Source organism: Rhinopithecus roxellana, chromosome 4 (genome assembly GCF_007565055.1).
Source record: "Rhinopithecus roxellana isolate Shanxi Qingling chromosome 4, ASM756505v1, whole genome shotgun sequence".
In the NCBI taxonomy this organism is placed as follows: domain Eukaryota; kingdom Metazoa; phylum Chordata; class Mammalia; order Primates; family Cercopithecidae; genus Rhinopithecus; species Rhinopithecus roxellana.
Genome location: NC_044552.1, coordinates 74,762,009 through 74,778,474, shown reverse-complemented (window position 1 = coordinate 74,778,474; position 16,466 = coordinate 74,762,009). Strand labels below are relative to the sequence as shown.

The 16,466-nt window shown below is 42.2% G+C and overlaps 2 protein-coding genes and 1 non-coding gene across 3 annotated transcripts in view; 1 reads left to right on the top strand and 2 right to left on the bottom strand.

Moving 5' to 3' along the window:
- The window catches only part of SNX3 (sorting nexin 3), a 52,438-nt gene that overhangs the window by 29,269 nt on the left and 6,703 nt on the right, over window positions 1-16,466 (bottom strand). The window lies entirely within an intron of this gene.
- LOC115897196 lies at window positions 2,229-2,332 on the top strand. Its single transcript, XR_004057125.1, has one exon. It is a non-coding gene; the product is annotated as a small nucleolar RNA U13 (small nucleolar RNA).
- Window positions 9,426-11,353, bottom strand: LOC115896880 (heterogeneous nuclear ribonucleoprotein C-like). Its single transcript, XM_030928563.1, has 2 exons — window positions 10,965-11,353; window positions 9,426-10,642 (listed from the first exon to the last, which is right to left on the bottom strand). Exons 1-2 carry the CDS (start codon window positions 11,330-11,332, stop codon window positions 10,093-10,095), a joined length of 918 nt encoding a protein of 305 aa, XP_030784423.1. The 5' UTR covers window positions 11,333-11,353; the 3' UTR covers window positions 9,426-10,092.

Genomic DNA, 16,466 nt, shown 5'->3' with positions numbered 1-16,466 from the left:
GGAGAGGACCCTAGTTATACAAACATCCATGGCTGAATGACACCTTTAACAGACACGGACAGCTATGGACATGAGAAGACGGCACGAAGTAAAAGCTGGGGCAAACTTGTAAACTGCCTGAACTTTGACTTTGTTTTCCAACTTGCATTGGCAAAAAGCAGAAGCTAGTCAGGTGCAGGGGCTCACGCCTGTAATCCTAGCACTCTGGGAGGCGAAGGTGGGAGGACTGCTTAAGGCCAGGAGTTCAAGACCAACCTGGCCAACAGAGCAAGACCCTGTCTCTTAAAAAAAGAAAAAGGCTGAAGCCTCACTGGCTCAAGTAGCTACGCATAACCTTTAACCATTCATTTCTGACCACTAAGATAAACTGACAAACTGACTCAGGGTGACCCTTAGAAAACCTGGCAAAAAAAAAAATTGATCTCTGCTATCACCACCTCATACTACAGACTTAATGCAGGCAACTCCCCCCCCAAAAAAATAGCAACAAACACCTCCCTTTGGGGAGGGGCAGGAGGCAATCTAACTCAGAGTCTCTACAATGTATTATCTAAAATGTTCAGTTTAACAAAAAATTATGAGACATGCAAAGAAACTGGAAAGTGTGGGCCACAGACAGGATAAAAAGTCAGAAACTGTCTCTGGGGAGGTTCAGCTGTTCAGCTGTCCAGGATTTCCAAGCAGCTATTAATATGTTCAAATTAAAGGAAACCATGCTTAAAGAACTGAAAGAAAAGCATGATGACAATGATTCAAGGAATAGAGAATCTCAATAAAAAGATTATTAAAAAAACACTGAATTGGATCTCTATAGCTGAAAAGTATAATAGCTGAAACGAAAAATTAACTGAAGGGGATCAACAGTGGATTCAAACTGGCAGACAAAAGCATCAGCAAACTTGAAGACACATCAAGAAACTGTCCAATCTGAAAAGCAGAAAGAAAGAAAAAAATAAGAATGAACAGAGTCTCAGGGACCTGTAGGATACCAACAAGCCTATCAACACACAAGTAATGGGAGTCCCACGATGAGAGAAAGAAACAATAAATAATGGCTGAAAACTTTAAAAATTTGACTAAACCCTTAATCTATACATCCAAGAAGCTCAATGAACTCTAAGTAGGATAAACACAAAGAGATCCCCACCCAACAATCACAGTAAAACTGTTAAAAGCCAAAGAAAAGCAAAATCTTGAATTTAGTGGCAAGAGAAATCTACTCATCAATACAGGGGATCCATAGTAAGATTAACAGCTGACTTCTCACCAGAAACAATGGAGACAAGGAAGCAGCAGCATATTCAGAGTGCTCAAAGAAAAAAAAAATCAACAAAGAATTCCCTATCCAGTGTGGTAGGCTGAATTCCAAGACGGTGCCTAAAATTGCCACCACTTGGCATACACACCTCCCTGAGAATGTGAGAAAGGCCTATGAATGTGATGGATGTCACTTCCATAATCAGGTTACAATACATGGCAAAGGTGAAGGGATTTTACAGATATTAAACTCCCTAATCAGTTTGACTTTGACTTCACTGAGTTTTTTTGTGAGTAGTCTTGACTTAATCAGGTGAGCCCCTTAAAAAGGGGCTTTAGTCTTCACTGAGATCAAAGAGGTTTTTTTTCACTGGCCTTTAAGAGGAAGTCTACTCTAAACTCTACAGCTCCAGGAAAATAATACTGCCCACAACTGTGTAAGCCTGGAAGAGAACTCTGGAGCCTCAGATGAAACCACAACCCTGACCAACCTTCCTTGATTGCAGGCACTGTGAGACCCCAAGCAAAAGGTCCAGATAAGCCATATTCAGACTTCTCACTTACAGAAACTTGTGAGATATTTGGTGGTGTTTTTTAAATAATTAAAAACTCCATCTATTTATTTTAATTTTTACTTTTTTAAAGAGACAGTGTCTTGCTTATTTCCCAGGCTGGAGTACAGGCTATTTACAGGCATGATCACAGCACACTGCAGCCGCCTCAAACTCCTGGGGTAAGTGATTCTCCTGTCTTAGCCTCCTGTGTAGATGGGACTGCACCTGGCTGGGGGTGTTTTGAGAGCTACAATTGTGGTAATTTTTAATTCAGCAATAAAAAACTAATACATCTAACAAGACTATCCTTCAAAAATAAAAACATTAAGACAGTTCCAGACAAAAAAAAAAAAAAAAAAAAAAAAGACTACAAGCCTTCATAGTTAGCAGACCTGACTTAGAAGAAATACTAAAGAAATCCTTCTGTAGTTCGTAAGCATGATGATTGGGTTTTCATGCTCATGTGTGTGACATGCCTCCTTCAAACCTTGTTATGACTTCAGCACATTACCCATCTGATGGGAACCTTAGAAGAAGAAAAAAGAAATACTAAAGAAAGCCCTTCAGGCTGAAAAAAATGATACCAGATGGTAAATGAAATCCACATGAAGAGCCAGGCGTGGTGGCTCACACCTGTAATCCCAGCATTTTAGGAGGCCAAGGGCGGGGTGGATCACCTGAGGTTGAGAGTTCGAGACCAGCCTGGCCACCATGGTGAAACTCTGTCTCTACTGAAAATACAAAAATTAGCCAGGCGTGTTGGCATGCGCCTGTAATCCCAGCTACTTGGAAGGCTGAAGCACAAGAATCGCATGAATCTGGGAGGTGAAGGTTGCAGTGAGCCGAGATTGTGCCACTGCACCCCAGCCTGGGTGAGAAAGTGAGACTCTGCCTCAAAAATCAAAACAGGTTAAAAGTGAAAGGACAGAAAATTACATACCCTGCAAATCCTCATAAGAAAACTGGACTGGCTATACTAGTATTAGATAAAGTAGACTGTAAAACACAACAGATGAGTAAGAACTGAGGGTTCTTGGCAAAAAGTCATAAAGAACTACTTTTTTCCTTGCTTTTATAGTTTGAAGGGAAAGAAACTGCCCTCTCCAGTTTCCCCCCCTTTTTTTTTTTCTTCTTTATGAGATGGTGGGTCTCACCCTGTCACCCAGGGTGGAGTGCAGTAGTGCAATCCTGGCCCACTGCAGCCTTGACCTCCTGAGCTCAAACAATCCTCCCACCTCAGTCTCCCGAGTAGCTGGGACTATAGGTGCACGCCACCATACCTAGCTAATTTTTGTATTTTTTGTAGAGGAGGGTCTCATTATGTTACCCAAACTGGTTTTTAACTCTTGACCTCAAGTGATCCTCCTGCTCTAGCCTTCCAAAGTTCTGGGATTATAGGAGATAGCCACTGTACCTGGCCCCTCCATACTATTTGTTTCCATATTTATTACTGTGGTAAAATATGCATAATATAAAATTATCATTTTCAGCATGTTTAAGTGTACAGAGTTCTGTGGCATTAAGTAAATCCATACTGTTATCCAAACATCACCACCATCAATCTCTAGAATATCACATTTAAAATAATATAGTCTGTAAGAATATAAGTAAGGAATTTTTTTTTTTTTTTTTTTTGGCTCTGCTGCCAGGCGGGAGTGAGGTGGCACGATCTCAGCTCACTGCAACCTGCAACCTCCACCTCTTGCGTTCAAGAAATTATGTCTCAGCCTTCCCAGTAGCTGGGACTACAGGCATGCGTCACCATGCCCGCCTAATTTTTCGTATTTTTAGTAGAGATGGGGTTTTGCCATGTTGCCAGTCTGGTCTTGAACTCCTGACCTCAAGTAATCCATCCACCTCAGCCTTCTAAAGTGGTGGGGTTACAGGCAGGAGCCACTGTGCCCGGCCAAGAAGATAACTTTTTTTTTTAAGTTCTGGGATACTTGTGCAAAACGTGCAGGTTTGTTACATAGGTATACATGTGCCATGGTGGTTTGCTGCATCTATCAACCCGTCATCTAGGTTTTAAGCCCCACATGCATTAGGTATTTGTTCTAATGCTCTCCCTCCCTTTGTCCCCCAACCCCTGGCACACCCTGGTGTGTGATGTTCCCCTCCCTGTGTCCATGTGATCTCATTGTTCAACTCCCACTAATGAGTGAAAACATGCGGTGTTTGGTTTTCTGTTCCTGTGTTAGTTTGCTGAGGATGGTGGTTTCCAGTTTCATCCATGTCCCTGCAAAGGACATGAACTCATTCTTTTTTATGGCTGCATAGTATTCCATAGCATATATGTGCCACATTTTCTTTATCCAGTCTATCACTGATGGGCATTTGGGTTGGTTCCAAGTCTTCACTATTCTAAATAGTGCTGCAATAAACATACGTGTGCATGTGTCTTTATAGGAGAATGATTTATAATCCTTTGGGTATATACCCAGTAATGGGATTGATGGATCAAATGGTGTATTTCTGGTTCTAGATCCTTGAGGAAATGCCACATTGTCTTCCACAATGGTTGAACTAATTTACACTCCCAACAGTGTAAAAGTGTTCTATTTCTCCACATCATCGCATCTGTTGTTTCCTGACTTTTTAATGATCGCCATTCTAACTAGCGTGAGATGGTATCTCACTGTAGTTTTGATTTAGACTTCTCTAATGACCAATGATGATGAGCTTTTTTTAATATGTTTGTTGGCGGCGTAAATGTCTTCTTTTGAGAAGCGTCTGTTCATATCCTTCACCCACTTTTTGAAGGGGTTGTTTTTTTCTTGTAAATTTAAGTTCCTTGTAGATTCTGGATATTAGACCTTTGTCAGATGGATAGATTGCAAAAATTTTCTCCCATTCTGTAGGTTGCCTGCTCACTCTGATGATAGTTTCTTTTGCTGTGCTGAAGCTTTTTAATTGGATTCCATTTGTCAATTTTGGTTTTTGCTGCCATTGCTTTTGGTGTTTTAGTCATGAAGTCTTCGCTCATGTCTATGTTCTGAATGGTACTGCCTAGGTTTTCTTCTAGGGTTTTTATGGTTTTAGGTTTTACATTTAAGTCTTTAATCCATTGGAGTTAATTTTTGTATAAGGTGTAAGGAAGGGGTCCAGTTTGTTTTCTGCATATGGCTAACCAGTTTTCCCAGCACCATTTATTAAATAGGGAATCCTTTCCCCATTGCTTGTTTTTGTCAGGTTTCTCGAGGATCAGATGGTTGTAGATGTGTGGTGTTATTTCTGAGGCCTCTAAGTAAGAAATTCTTAAAAGAGCTTTGAGCGTTCCTTTTTTTTTTTTTTTTTTTTTTTTTTTTGAGATAGGATCATGCCCTATTGCCCTGGCTAGACTACAGTGGTGCAATCTCGGCTCACTGCAACCTCTGCCTCCCAGGTTCAAGTGATTCTCCTGCCTCAGCCTCCCAACTAGCTGGGATTTTATAGGCATACACCACCACGTCTGCCTTTTGTGTGTGTGTGTGTGTGTGTGTGTGTTTTTACTAGAGACAGGGTTTCACCATGTTGGACAGGCTGGTCTCAAACTCCTGATCTCCGGTGATCCACCCACCTTGGCCTCCCAAAATGCTGGGATTATAGGCATGAGACACTGCACCTGCCCCTTTTTTTTTTTTTTTTCTTAAAATTGTATTGATTATTTTTATTTTTTTTTTGCCTGGGAACACAAACTCATTATAGAATAGAATGTGTTCTCAGCATTTTATTTTATTTTTATTTTAAGATATAGGGTTTGCTGTATTGCCCAGGCTGGAGTGCAGTGGCAAGATCATAACTCAGTGCAGATTCTAATTCCTGGCCTCAAACGATCCTCCCACCTCAGCCTCCCAAATAGCTAAGACTACAGGCTCAAGTCCACACTGGATTACCTTTTGGCAAGAGGAATCAGGAAAGATCATTAGAGTTTAGCACGGGAAAAGAGCAGGTAAACTTTCTTAGCTATATCATAAAGCATGATCAGGAAGTGATATGGTTTGGCTGTATGTCCCTACCCAAATCTCATCTTGAATTGTAACCCCCACGTGTAATCCCCCAGGTGACTGGATCATGGGGGCGGTTCCCCCATGCTCTTCTCGTGATAATGAGTGAGTTATCACGAAAGCTGATAGTTTTATAAGGGGCTCTTTCTGCTCACTTTCTCTTTCCTGGCGCCTTGTGAAGCAGGTACTTGCTGCTTCTTTGCCTTCCATGCTTGTAAGTTTCCTGAGGCCTCCCCAGCTATGCAGTACTGTGAGTCAAACCTCTTTCCTTTATAAATTACCCAGTCTCAGGTAGTACATTTATAGCAGTGTGAAAATGGAGTAAGACAAGAGGAAAAAGGAAACGATTATTGCTAAGTAAGAATGATGAAGTGGTCGATATCCATGATCTATTTTTTCAGTGTGTGACCGGGTCTCACTCTGTTACCTAGGCTGGAGTGCAGTAGCATGAACACGGCTTAATGTAGCCTCGACCTCTTGGGCTCAAGTGATCCTTCTACCTCAGCCTCCTAAGTAGTTGGGACTACTAGTCCATGCCACTACGCTCAGCTAATTAAAAAAAAAAAAGTTTAAGTCTCCTTATGTTGCCTAGGCTGGTCTTGAATGCCTGGGCTCAAGTGATCTTCCCACGTCTGCCTCCCAAAGTGCTAAAATTATAGGCATGAGCCACCATGTCCAGTCTATCATATGTTTTAACTGGAAATAAGAGTGATTACAGTTTGTAAGAAAATGCAGTAGAATAAACTATATCAGAGAAAACACAGAGTGAAAGTGCCTACCATACCGCCTGAACACTGATGCTTAAAACAAATCATAGCCGGGTGCAGTGACTCATGCCTGTAATCACAGCACTTTGGGAGGCAGAGGCAGGAGGATTGCTTGAGCTCAGGAGTTCAAAACCAGCCTGGGCAACACAGCGAGACCCTGTCTCTATTTATCAAAAAATTAAAATTAAAATAACAATTTTAAAACCAAATTATACATTATATATATAATTATAAATAAAAATCGAGAAAAATGTTTGAGTCAGAGAGTAACAAGGAATCACTCCAGTATTACTGTGTGATTCTGGCAGGTCATTGACGTCAGATGTTGGCAGTGAAGGACAGAAGAGACAGGTGCTCCCCCTACCTAAAACACTACTGGCTCTCTTTTTGCCCTCACACACTTCTGGCCCCTCAGGGCAGACCTGGGTTTCCACTACACCTTATGCATATTTTATGAATTTACCTCTCCCTACTCTCCTTACCACCAGTTTGGAAGCTTCTAAAGGCTAGGCATGTCTTATTCATCTCTTAAACAAGCATCTAGCAATGTCTGGAATATAGCAGACAGTTCATAAATGTTCATTTATTGGACAGTTCTGGGGAAAACTTATCAGAGAAATCTGGCCCTGTTTCAGGCTGTTGTGAACTTACTAAATGCAGTAACATATGTTATTAAACTTAGCATTCCAAGTACTCAATAAAGCAACTGACCCACAGGAGCTACTCAAGTTAAAGTCAGCAACTCTAAAAAAGAAATTTAGTTAGAAAAAAACAACTGATCAGATGTCTTGAGGGAAGAAAACTCAGCAAATATCAATTATAGATAAGAATCATATCCTGATGTCTAAAGAAAAACGCTCTAAAACGGCAATTTATCCCAACTTAAGTATATCAACATAACCTGGCCTTCTAAACTAAGACAAAACTTCTATCAGTTTACTACGTTGTCCCATTTAGAGTCGGTATCACAGTTTCTCAATTTTCCACTTAACTCCTTCCTTTCTTTTTTTGAGACAGGGTCTCACTCTGTCACCCAGGCTGGAGTGCAGTGGTACCATTATAGCTCACTGCAGCTTCAACCTCCTGGGCTCAAATGAGTCTCCCACCTCAACCTCCTGAGTAGCTGGGACTACAGCTGGGCACCACCACACCCAGCTTTTAGACAGACAGACAAATTTTGTAGAAAGGACTTACCTATGTTAATAGTTCAACCAAGACCAATTTAAATTTTATTAACTATTGTTTATACAATGGCACACTGCCCTATTACATAGGGGGTTAACATGTAAGAACACGAAACATTAAGATGGGTGTAATGGCTCATATCTGTAGTACCAGCTACTCAGAAGACTGAGGCAGATAAGAGGATTGCTTGAGCTCAGGAGTTCAAGACCAACCTGGGCTATATAGTGATATTCTGTCTCTTAAAACACACACACACACATAAAACCCCACAAATCATTAAATGATGATACTGTATAAGAAATTAATTAATTATACAAAAACTAGCTGGGCGTGGTGGCACGCGCCTGTAATCCCAGCTACTCGGGAGGCTGAGGCAGGAGAATCGCTTGAACCCAGGAAGTGGAGGTTGCAGTGAGCCAAGATTGCGCCACTGTACTCCAGCCTGGCAACAGAGTGAGACTCCATCCAAAAAAAGAAAAAATTAATTAATTCTGGCTAGAAAATATCTAAACCATGATCCTGGCTAGAACTGATTGCAGTCAATTTTGTTTGGCATCATCTTCAGTGTTGGCACTGGTTTGCTGACCAACCCTGAACCACCATGAACCTGCTGCCCACTAGTTTATCAGCACCAACTTTCTTTGCTTTATGTGGGTATTCAAAGGAGTTTACATAAAAGGCTTCGAGTGGGAAAATAAACTTCAAAAGTTGAAAATCCTTGTGCCTGGCCTTAGTATTACCAGTGGGATGACAACACAAAGTTACAATTTCTATGTAAAACTGGACCTCAGGCCGGGCGCGGTGGCTCAAGCCTGTAATCCCAGCACTTTGGGAGGCCGAGACGGGCGGATCACGAGGTCAGGAGATCGAGACCATCCTGGCTAACACGGTGAAACCCCGTCTCTACTAAAAATACAAAAAACTAGCCGGGCAAGGTGGCAGGCGCCTGTAGTCCCAGCTACTCGGGAGGCTGAGGCAGGAGAATGGCGTAAACCCGGGAGGCGGAGCTTGCAGTGAGCTGAGATCCGGCCACTGCACTCCAGACCGGGCGACAGAGCAAGACTCCGTCTCAAAAAAAAAAAAAAAAAAAAAAAAAAAACTGGACCTCTAGGAGGAAAGAATGGTATTTAATATTTCATTCACCACCCAACAATAGGGCTATGCATTAAGATCCTATTATTTGATGAATGTGCAGTGTTATATTTAATGACTATTTCCTCAGTCATTTACTACTGGCTTCCTAAATGAATGTTCTTTCCACAACCTCATGATATTTTTTAGGGTTTGAGACAGGGTTCTACTCTGTCACATAGGCTGGAGTGCAGTGTTGTGATCTTGGCTCACTGTAACCTCCACCTCCAGGGTTCAAGTGATCCTCCCACCTCAGGCTCTTGAGTAGCTGGGACTACAGGGGCACACCACCACATCTGGCTAATTTTTGTATTTTTAGTAGAGACAAGGTTTTGCCACGTTGGTCAGGCTGGTCTTGAACTCCTGACCTCAAGTGATCCACCCACCTCAGACTCCACAAGTGCTGGAATTAAGGAGCGAGGCACCATGCTTGGCCTCATGTTTTGATAATAGACTCTCCAAGTACCTTTTGATTTCCATTATTTCAATGTTACATGAACAAACTCTAGACATAAAATTGGCAAACCTTTTCTTTTTTTTTTTTTTTCCTCCAAATTCCTGGTTTAATAAGGACTTGTTTATTTTGAGGAAAAAAGGTCCCAAACATCAGGCTGTTCACAAAAATAACCCACAGTATCAACTTTAGAAAACAAATCTTAAGACTATAACACTAATTATTTTTCTAGAGGATGCATTTGACATGCCAACTCTCATTCACAAAAATACATTGTTACATTTGTGTTGAACTGCCCCACACAGCACACTAATGTGGGGGTGTAAAACACATACTTCTAACTCAAAGCTGCTTTCAGGAGCTACTCAACTAAATGAGATTGCCTTTGCAGTTAGGGAAGCAACTACTGAACTTATGTATGAATGAATAGAACTGTACTCCCTGCATAACAAGAGATTATTTTGGAGACGGTTGATAAAAACCATACATCCTTTTTATTGTTAAGTCATAAAGAGGTATCAAAATTAAAAGCAAAAATTACGGGGTAAGACTTAACAAAACTACTAGGAGCGTCAAAGGAAGTGAAAATGGGACTAGGCGCGGGGCAATATGAATTAATGAACATGGGAAGGACAAGGATGGGGAGATCAGTGAGCATGTGCTGAAGATACTAGGGGAGAGGATCTGGTGAAAAATTTGATCTTAGACAAGCGCCTAGGTAAAGAAATAATGGGATAAGATTTCTAAACCCCACTATGTGCTTAAGAGTCATCCTCGCCATTGGCGCTGTCTCTGTCATCCTCTCCTTCCTCAGCCTCTTTTTCATCATCCTTGATCAACTCCAGCTGGTCATCCCCCCGATCTTCATTATCATCATCATCCAGTAGGTCCCCCTCCTCAGCAGAGTCATCTGCACCCCCCTCAGACTCCATCTTCACATTAGTCTCATCTTTCTTCACGGAGCTGCTGCTCTGCCCCTCTTCTGACTTATCGTTCTTCATCTCTGCTTGTTTGCTCTGTTCCTTTTCAATTTTTTCCAGGTTTTCCAGGAGAGAATCCACTTTTTGTTTTATCTGGGTCAACTTCTTCTTAATGGCCTGAAGGTCATCTCCTTTCAACTTTCCAGACTTGGAAGATCCCCGCTGTCCACTCTTAGAATTGAAGCCACTTTTGCCCCTTCGTGAGGTGTTTCCTGATACACGCTGGCGTTTCGAGGGCACTACAGCGCGAGCAATAGGAGTAGGAGGAGGTACACGTGCTGGGTAACTGTACATCCTATCATAATAGTCCCGTTGAAAGTCATAGTCCAGGCCGGGCGCGGTGGCTCAAGCCTGTAATCCCAGCACTTTGGGAGGCCGAGACGGGCGGATCACGAGGTCAGGAGATCGAGACCATCCTGGCTAACACGGTGAAACCCCATCTCTACCAAAAATACAAAAACTAGCCGGGCGAGGTGGCGGGCGCCTGTAGTCCCAGCTACTCAGGAGGCTGAGCCAGGAGAATGGCATAAACCCAGGAGGCGGAGCTTGCAGTGAGCTGAGATCTGGCCACTGCACTCCAGTCCAGGTGACAGAGCGAGACTCCGCCTCAAAAAAAAAAAAAAAAAAAAAAAAAAAGAAAGTCATAGTCCAAGTCAAAAGAGGAGCTGAGTAGAGGGGACGGAGAAGGGTGTTCTGTTACTGACCCGTACATCTCCGCTGCAGATCGTTTCACACCTGCTTTTCCTCGGTTCACTTTTGGCTCTGCAGCCAGGTTAATATCTACAACCTGGCCAGCAATCATTCTGCCATCCTCTCCTGCTACAGCAGCCCGGGCATTTCTCTCATTAACATATTGAACGAAGGCAAAGCCCTTATGAACAGAGCAGCCCACAATTTTGCCGTACTTCGAAAAGATTGCCTCCACATCAGATTTCTTGACCACAAGAGTGTTGAGATTCCCAATGAACACACGGGAGTTCATGGAGCGAGGATCTGTCTTGTTGGTAACGTTGCTGGCCATTGTGTTTGATGATAAGGTTTCTCACAAAGCTGAAAATGTAGCTGAAGATCAAAAAAATCTCACAGGAGGGGGGAGGGAGAAGAGATTCGATTCTGAGTCTCCTACTCCCGGATTCTGCGTGGAGAAACCGACTGCTGGTCGAGGTCGGCAACGCGGACACAACCGCTCAGTCTTCGTCTCTTCACAAAATCGGCAAACCTTTTCTTAAGGGGCAAGATAGTAAACATACTGTTTCAACTACTCAATTCTGCCCTTATAGTATAAAAGTGGTCTTAGATAATATGGGAAGAAATGGATATGCTGTGTTCCAATAAAACTTTATTTATAAAAAAAAGGTAAGCCCACAGTTTGCCAACCCTTGCTCTATCTACACTCCTTAGTGTCCTAAGAATGTCCTCAGTTATATACCATGGGGGAATCTTTGGGTGTAAATTTAAGACAAGACCTGGTGATATACACATACATGCCTAGCTGACAAGATTTTTCTCTACTTGTTTCCACTTGAAGATAACCAGTAAAGTCAACACAAGAGAGGGGTGAGATACCAAGACCAGACACAAGGAGGGGCTTTGAGACTCCTGTTTCTCAGTATGAATGAGACTTATTGTACAACAGAGAAGGTCATTCCACAAGGGCAGGACTAGAAAAAACAGAAAGCAAACAAGCTATAGGTGACAGGTGCTAAAATAACTTTAGGAAAGCCAAAAGAAATGCTCCATCAGTGATAAAATCTAAGCTTACAGAACAAATAATTATGGAATGACCATTCCAATACTGCTGGACACAAAGTAACTTTACGAAATTATTTTAAGTAATTATCTACTTCTCTGCTAGGAGATTAAGTGATTCTCTGCTAAGAGACACTGGCCTCATTTATTTTGGTGGCTCAAATTATATACTCCCATCATTCAATGTCAGCAACCACAATGGTGGTCCTAAGTAAAACCAATATAGTTTTAAGCAGCCTTGGAAGGGGAAAAAAAAAAGGTCAATCAACTATTTTTAGAATCTCTAGCCCAATCTCAAGGTATACCTCTATCAGATATGCCATGTCTTCATGCTTGCCTTTTTTCTCAACTTAACAAAATTATCATGAAAGAATCAAAACTTACTCACTTAAGACTTCCAAACTAATGAAAGTACAATTTTATTTCTTGCAAATCAAATGAACTTACTCTAAACCGAAATTCCAGGCATCAGCAAAAAAAAGGAAGTAAGAGATGATCACAGTGTAGCTTAAAGCCATATCCTAGAAGGGCCAACCACAACCATTTGTTAATGTGGCAAAGCAAAGAACAGTATCTACTCTTCCCTTCTTCACATGGCTGCCTGGTTAAATTTCCCAGCTTCTTTTGTAGCTAAGTACGGCAATGGGGCAGAAACAGAAATAATACAACTTCCTGGTTGTGTCCTTCAAGGGCAGAAATAAACCTTCCCCCTGGCTAGAATGTGAATATATTAGAAGCTGATAGTCAAGCCATGATACTAACCCTAGACTGTGCCTGAAACCTCTCTATGTGGAGAAAAAAACCAAAAGAACAACAAAATTATCTTCTTTATCTGAGAACAACCCAAACTCTACACTATTTGATACAACCTTTCTGGAAAGCTATAGCAAACATCACATTTTACCAACACAGTCCAAATTCCGAGGTTGTCGGTTAAATATTTCTTTAAAGAAGTAGTGGCCAGGCGCGGTGGCTCACGCCTGTATTTTGGGAGGCTGAAGTGGGCAGATCACTTGAGGCCAGGAGTTTGAGACCAGCCTTGGCAACATGGTGAAACCCCATCTCTACTAAAAATACAAAAATTAGCCGGGCATGGCGGTGCATGACCTGTATACTCCCAGCTACTTGGGAGGCTGAAGCACGAGAATTGCTTGAACCATGGAGGCGGAGGCTGCAGTGAGCTGAGATGGCACCATTGTACTCCAGTCTGGGCAACAGAGTGAGACTCTTGTCTAAAAAAAAAAAATTAAACAAAAAAAACAAAAAACAAAGTAGAACTTTGGTTGAAAGCTTTATGTCTTTTAACTAAGGAATCAAAACAGTAAACTGCAGTTCCAGTTTCCTGTGCAGGGTCTGAGGAAGGAATGGCAGGCACCACGTCCAGCCTTCCTGACAGGCACCTACGGCAAGAAGCCCCTGACAAGAAACAGGCCAAGGAGATGTATGAGGAAGACAAGGATTTCAAGCAGAAACAAAAAGAGGAGCAGAAAAAACTTGAGGAGCTAAAAGCAAAGGCCACAGGGAACGGTTCCCTGGACAGGTGGAATTAACAAATCTGGCAAAAGTCTATGGCCATTCTATCCTGAATGCACCCAATTGCTCATCTGATCTCAGAAGCTAAGCAGGGTTGGGCCTGGTTAGTACTTAGAAGGGAGAAATCTGGAAAACAAGAACAAAAACCAAAAAACGAACCACTGTGCCCGAGGCAATGATGACCCTTGATCCCATTCCTATTTAAATATCTGTATTTCCTACCATAAAATCTTCTGCTTCCACTCTAGGAAGCAAAGGATGAAATGTCTTGGAGCCTGTTGCACATTTAATAATAAGCTTCCTCTCTTTTTTTTTTTTTTTTTAAGCACAGAATCTCGCTGCCACCCAGGACGGAATGTGGTAGTGCAATCTCGACTGACTGCACTCTCTGCCTCCAGGGTTCAAGCAATCTTTGTGCCTCAGCCTCCTGAGTAGCTGGGATTATAGGCATGCACCACCACACTGGCTAATTTTTGTATTTTAGTAGATACGGTTTTTTGCCATGTTGGTAAGGCTGGTCTCGAACTCCTGATCTCGAGTGATCCACCCACCTCAGCCTCCCAAAGTGCTGGGATTACAGGCATGAGCTACCTACGGCACCCGGCCCTAGGAATAAACTTCTGGAAAAAAGAAAATAGCAGTTCCAAGATTTTCTTGGACATCATCTTTCTTATCTGATATTCAATTGCTGGCTCTGTTTACATGAAAGCAGCATAACATGGTACAAACATCAAAGTATCTAATAATAACAGTCTAGTACTTTCTGGAAGGGGTGAGATAAGCATGATGATGAAGGTGAGCGGGAGAGGAAAATGTCTATTACATGTGATCACCAGGATAGTTCAAAGCATTTTTTTAGATTTTCCCCTTTAAAAGTATAAAGTGACAATATTTATAAAGACTCCTTTTTTGAGGCATGCTTGATGGTATGCAACAGTAATCCCAGCTACTTGGCTGAGGTGGGAGGCTCACTTCAGCCCAGGAGTTCAAGACCATCCTGGGCAACACAGCAAAACACTGTCTCTAAAAAATTCCTTTCTTAAATCAATATGTATTTTTGTCTCTTTTTTTTTTTGTTTTTTACTTCTGGCTTACTTTCATGATTATTATACAGGGATATAGACATGGATGATGCAAGACAAGGGTAAAAAGATCTGGCTTGACTGGATGTAGTCTGTGTCTCCTCTTCTTCCCAAAAACTTAAGCTGTAGAGATTAGTATGCTTTCAGTTAATATTTAAATGCCTCCCCTCCAAAAAGTTTTCTATCTTTGGCAAATGTCGCTGGTTTTCATCTCTGTTGCCAAGATCTGCTATTCATTTCATGTTTTACTATTTTAGAATCTGTTTTTTTTTTTTTAACCCCATCAAAGCTACCAACCACTGTGGTTTTATGTATATTTTTCCTCCTTCTCTACTGTCTATCTCAATGAGACAGAGAGCATGATAAACAGCAGCAGAAATCCTTGCTGCATATCAGTAAAGTGCCCTTACTGGGATGCTTTTTAAACCACCACTGCCAGCCGGGCGCGGTAGCTCACGCCTGTAATCCCAGCACTTTGGGAGGCCGAGGCGGGTGGATCATGAGGTCAGGAGATCGAGACCATCCTGGCTAACACAGTAAAACCCCATCTCTACTAAAAATACAAAAAATTAGCTGCGCGTGGTGGCGGGCGCCTGTAGTCCCAGCTACTCAGGAGGCTGAGGCAGGAGAATGGCATGAACCTGGGAGGCGGAACTTGCAGTGAGCCAAGATTGTGCTACTGCACTCCAGCCTGGTGACAGAGCAAGACTCTGTCTCAAAGACAAAAAAAAGAAAAAAAAACCCCACCACTGCCCAAACCCCACCCCACCCCAATTGAAAGAGAACCTGAATGGTTTCAAAGCCTCCTCAGGTGGTATGAATGTTCTGTGAGGGCTCTGGGCAACGACGGTGAAACCTTTGACTGAGACAAGCCTGGGCTACATGGAGAAACCCTGTCTCTACAAATACAAAAAAATTAGCCAGGCATAGTTGCATGCTCCTGGAGCCCCAATTACTCAGGAGGTGAAGGTGGGAGGGTTGCCTGAGCCCAGGAGGTTGAGGCTGCAATGAGCCGAGATTGCATCACCGTGCACTCTAGCTTGGGCAAGAGTGAGAAACTGTCTCAAAAAAAAAAATATGGGCTCTGAAGGTCAGAAAAATCTAGGTTCAAATCCCAGTTTTACCATTTAATAGCTGTGACCTTGGGGAAGTTAACTTTCCTAAACTTCATTTATTTGTAAGTGTTCACTATGTGCCAAGCAGTGTTAGATATTGAGTAAGGGTGATTATGACCCCCTGTCCTCTAAGAGCTTATAATGGGTGATAGGAACTTACAGGAAGCCAAAGACAAGCAAACAAATTTAATCCTAACAAGGCTACTAGGACACACAGGAAGGAAATCTGGTCCAGAGTCAAGGGATCACCAAAATTTCTAAAAAGCGGACATTAAGGCTGAGTCCTGCAGGATAAGTCATAGTAACCAGATGAGGCTGTTAAAGGAAGCCTGTTCTTAACAGAGGAGGAAGAGTGTGCAAAAGGCTTGGATACAAAAGAACTCAGCTTAATTGGGAGATACCAGTTCAGGACTGGAGTCAAAATGAGGAAAGGACAAGAGATGAGGATCAATTGGGACTTCGGCTTCTACATCTGCAAAACAGGAGTATTATCTGCTCTGCTTGGTTATCTCAATATTAAATTTTACACATACAGCACAGTGCCTTGCACATAATAGATACTCAAATGATACATCCCTTAACAGAACAGAATCCCTAAAAACTCAATATAACAGGGCTACTTTAAAATTGCCACTGTCTTCCTCCCCCACTCTCCATTCTCTTAAGGGATGGATGA

Coding starts and splice junctions, on each gene's coding strand:
- LOC115896880 (XM_030928563.1), bottom strand. CDS start 11,332: ATGGCCAGCAACGTTACCAACAAGACAGATCCTCGCTCCATGAACTCC. Junction 10,643..10,964: donor CTACTCAGCTCCTCTTTTGA/CTTGGACTATGA, acceptor CACCGCGCCCGG/CCTGGACTATGACTTTCAAC.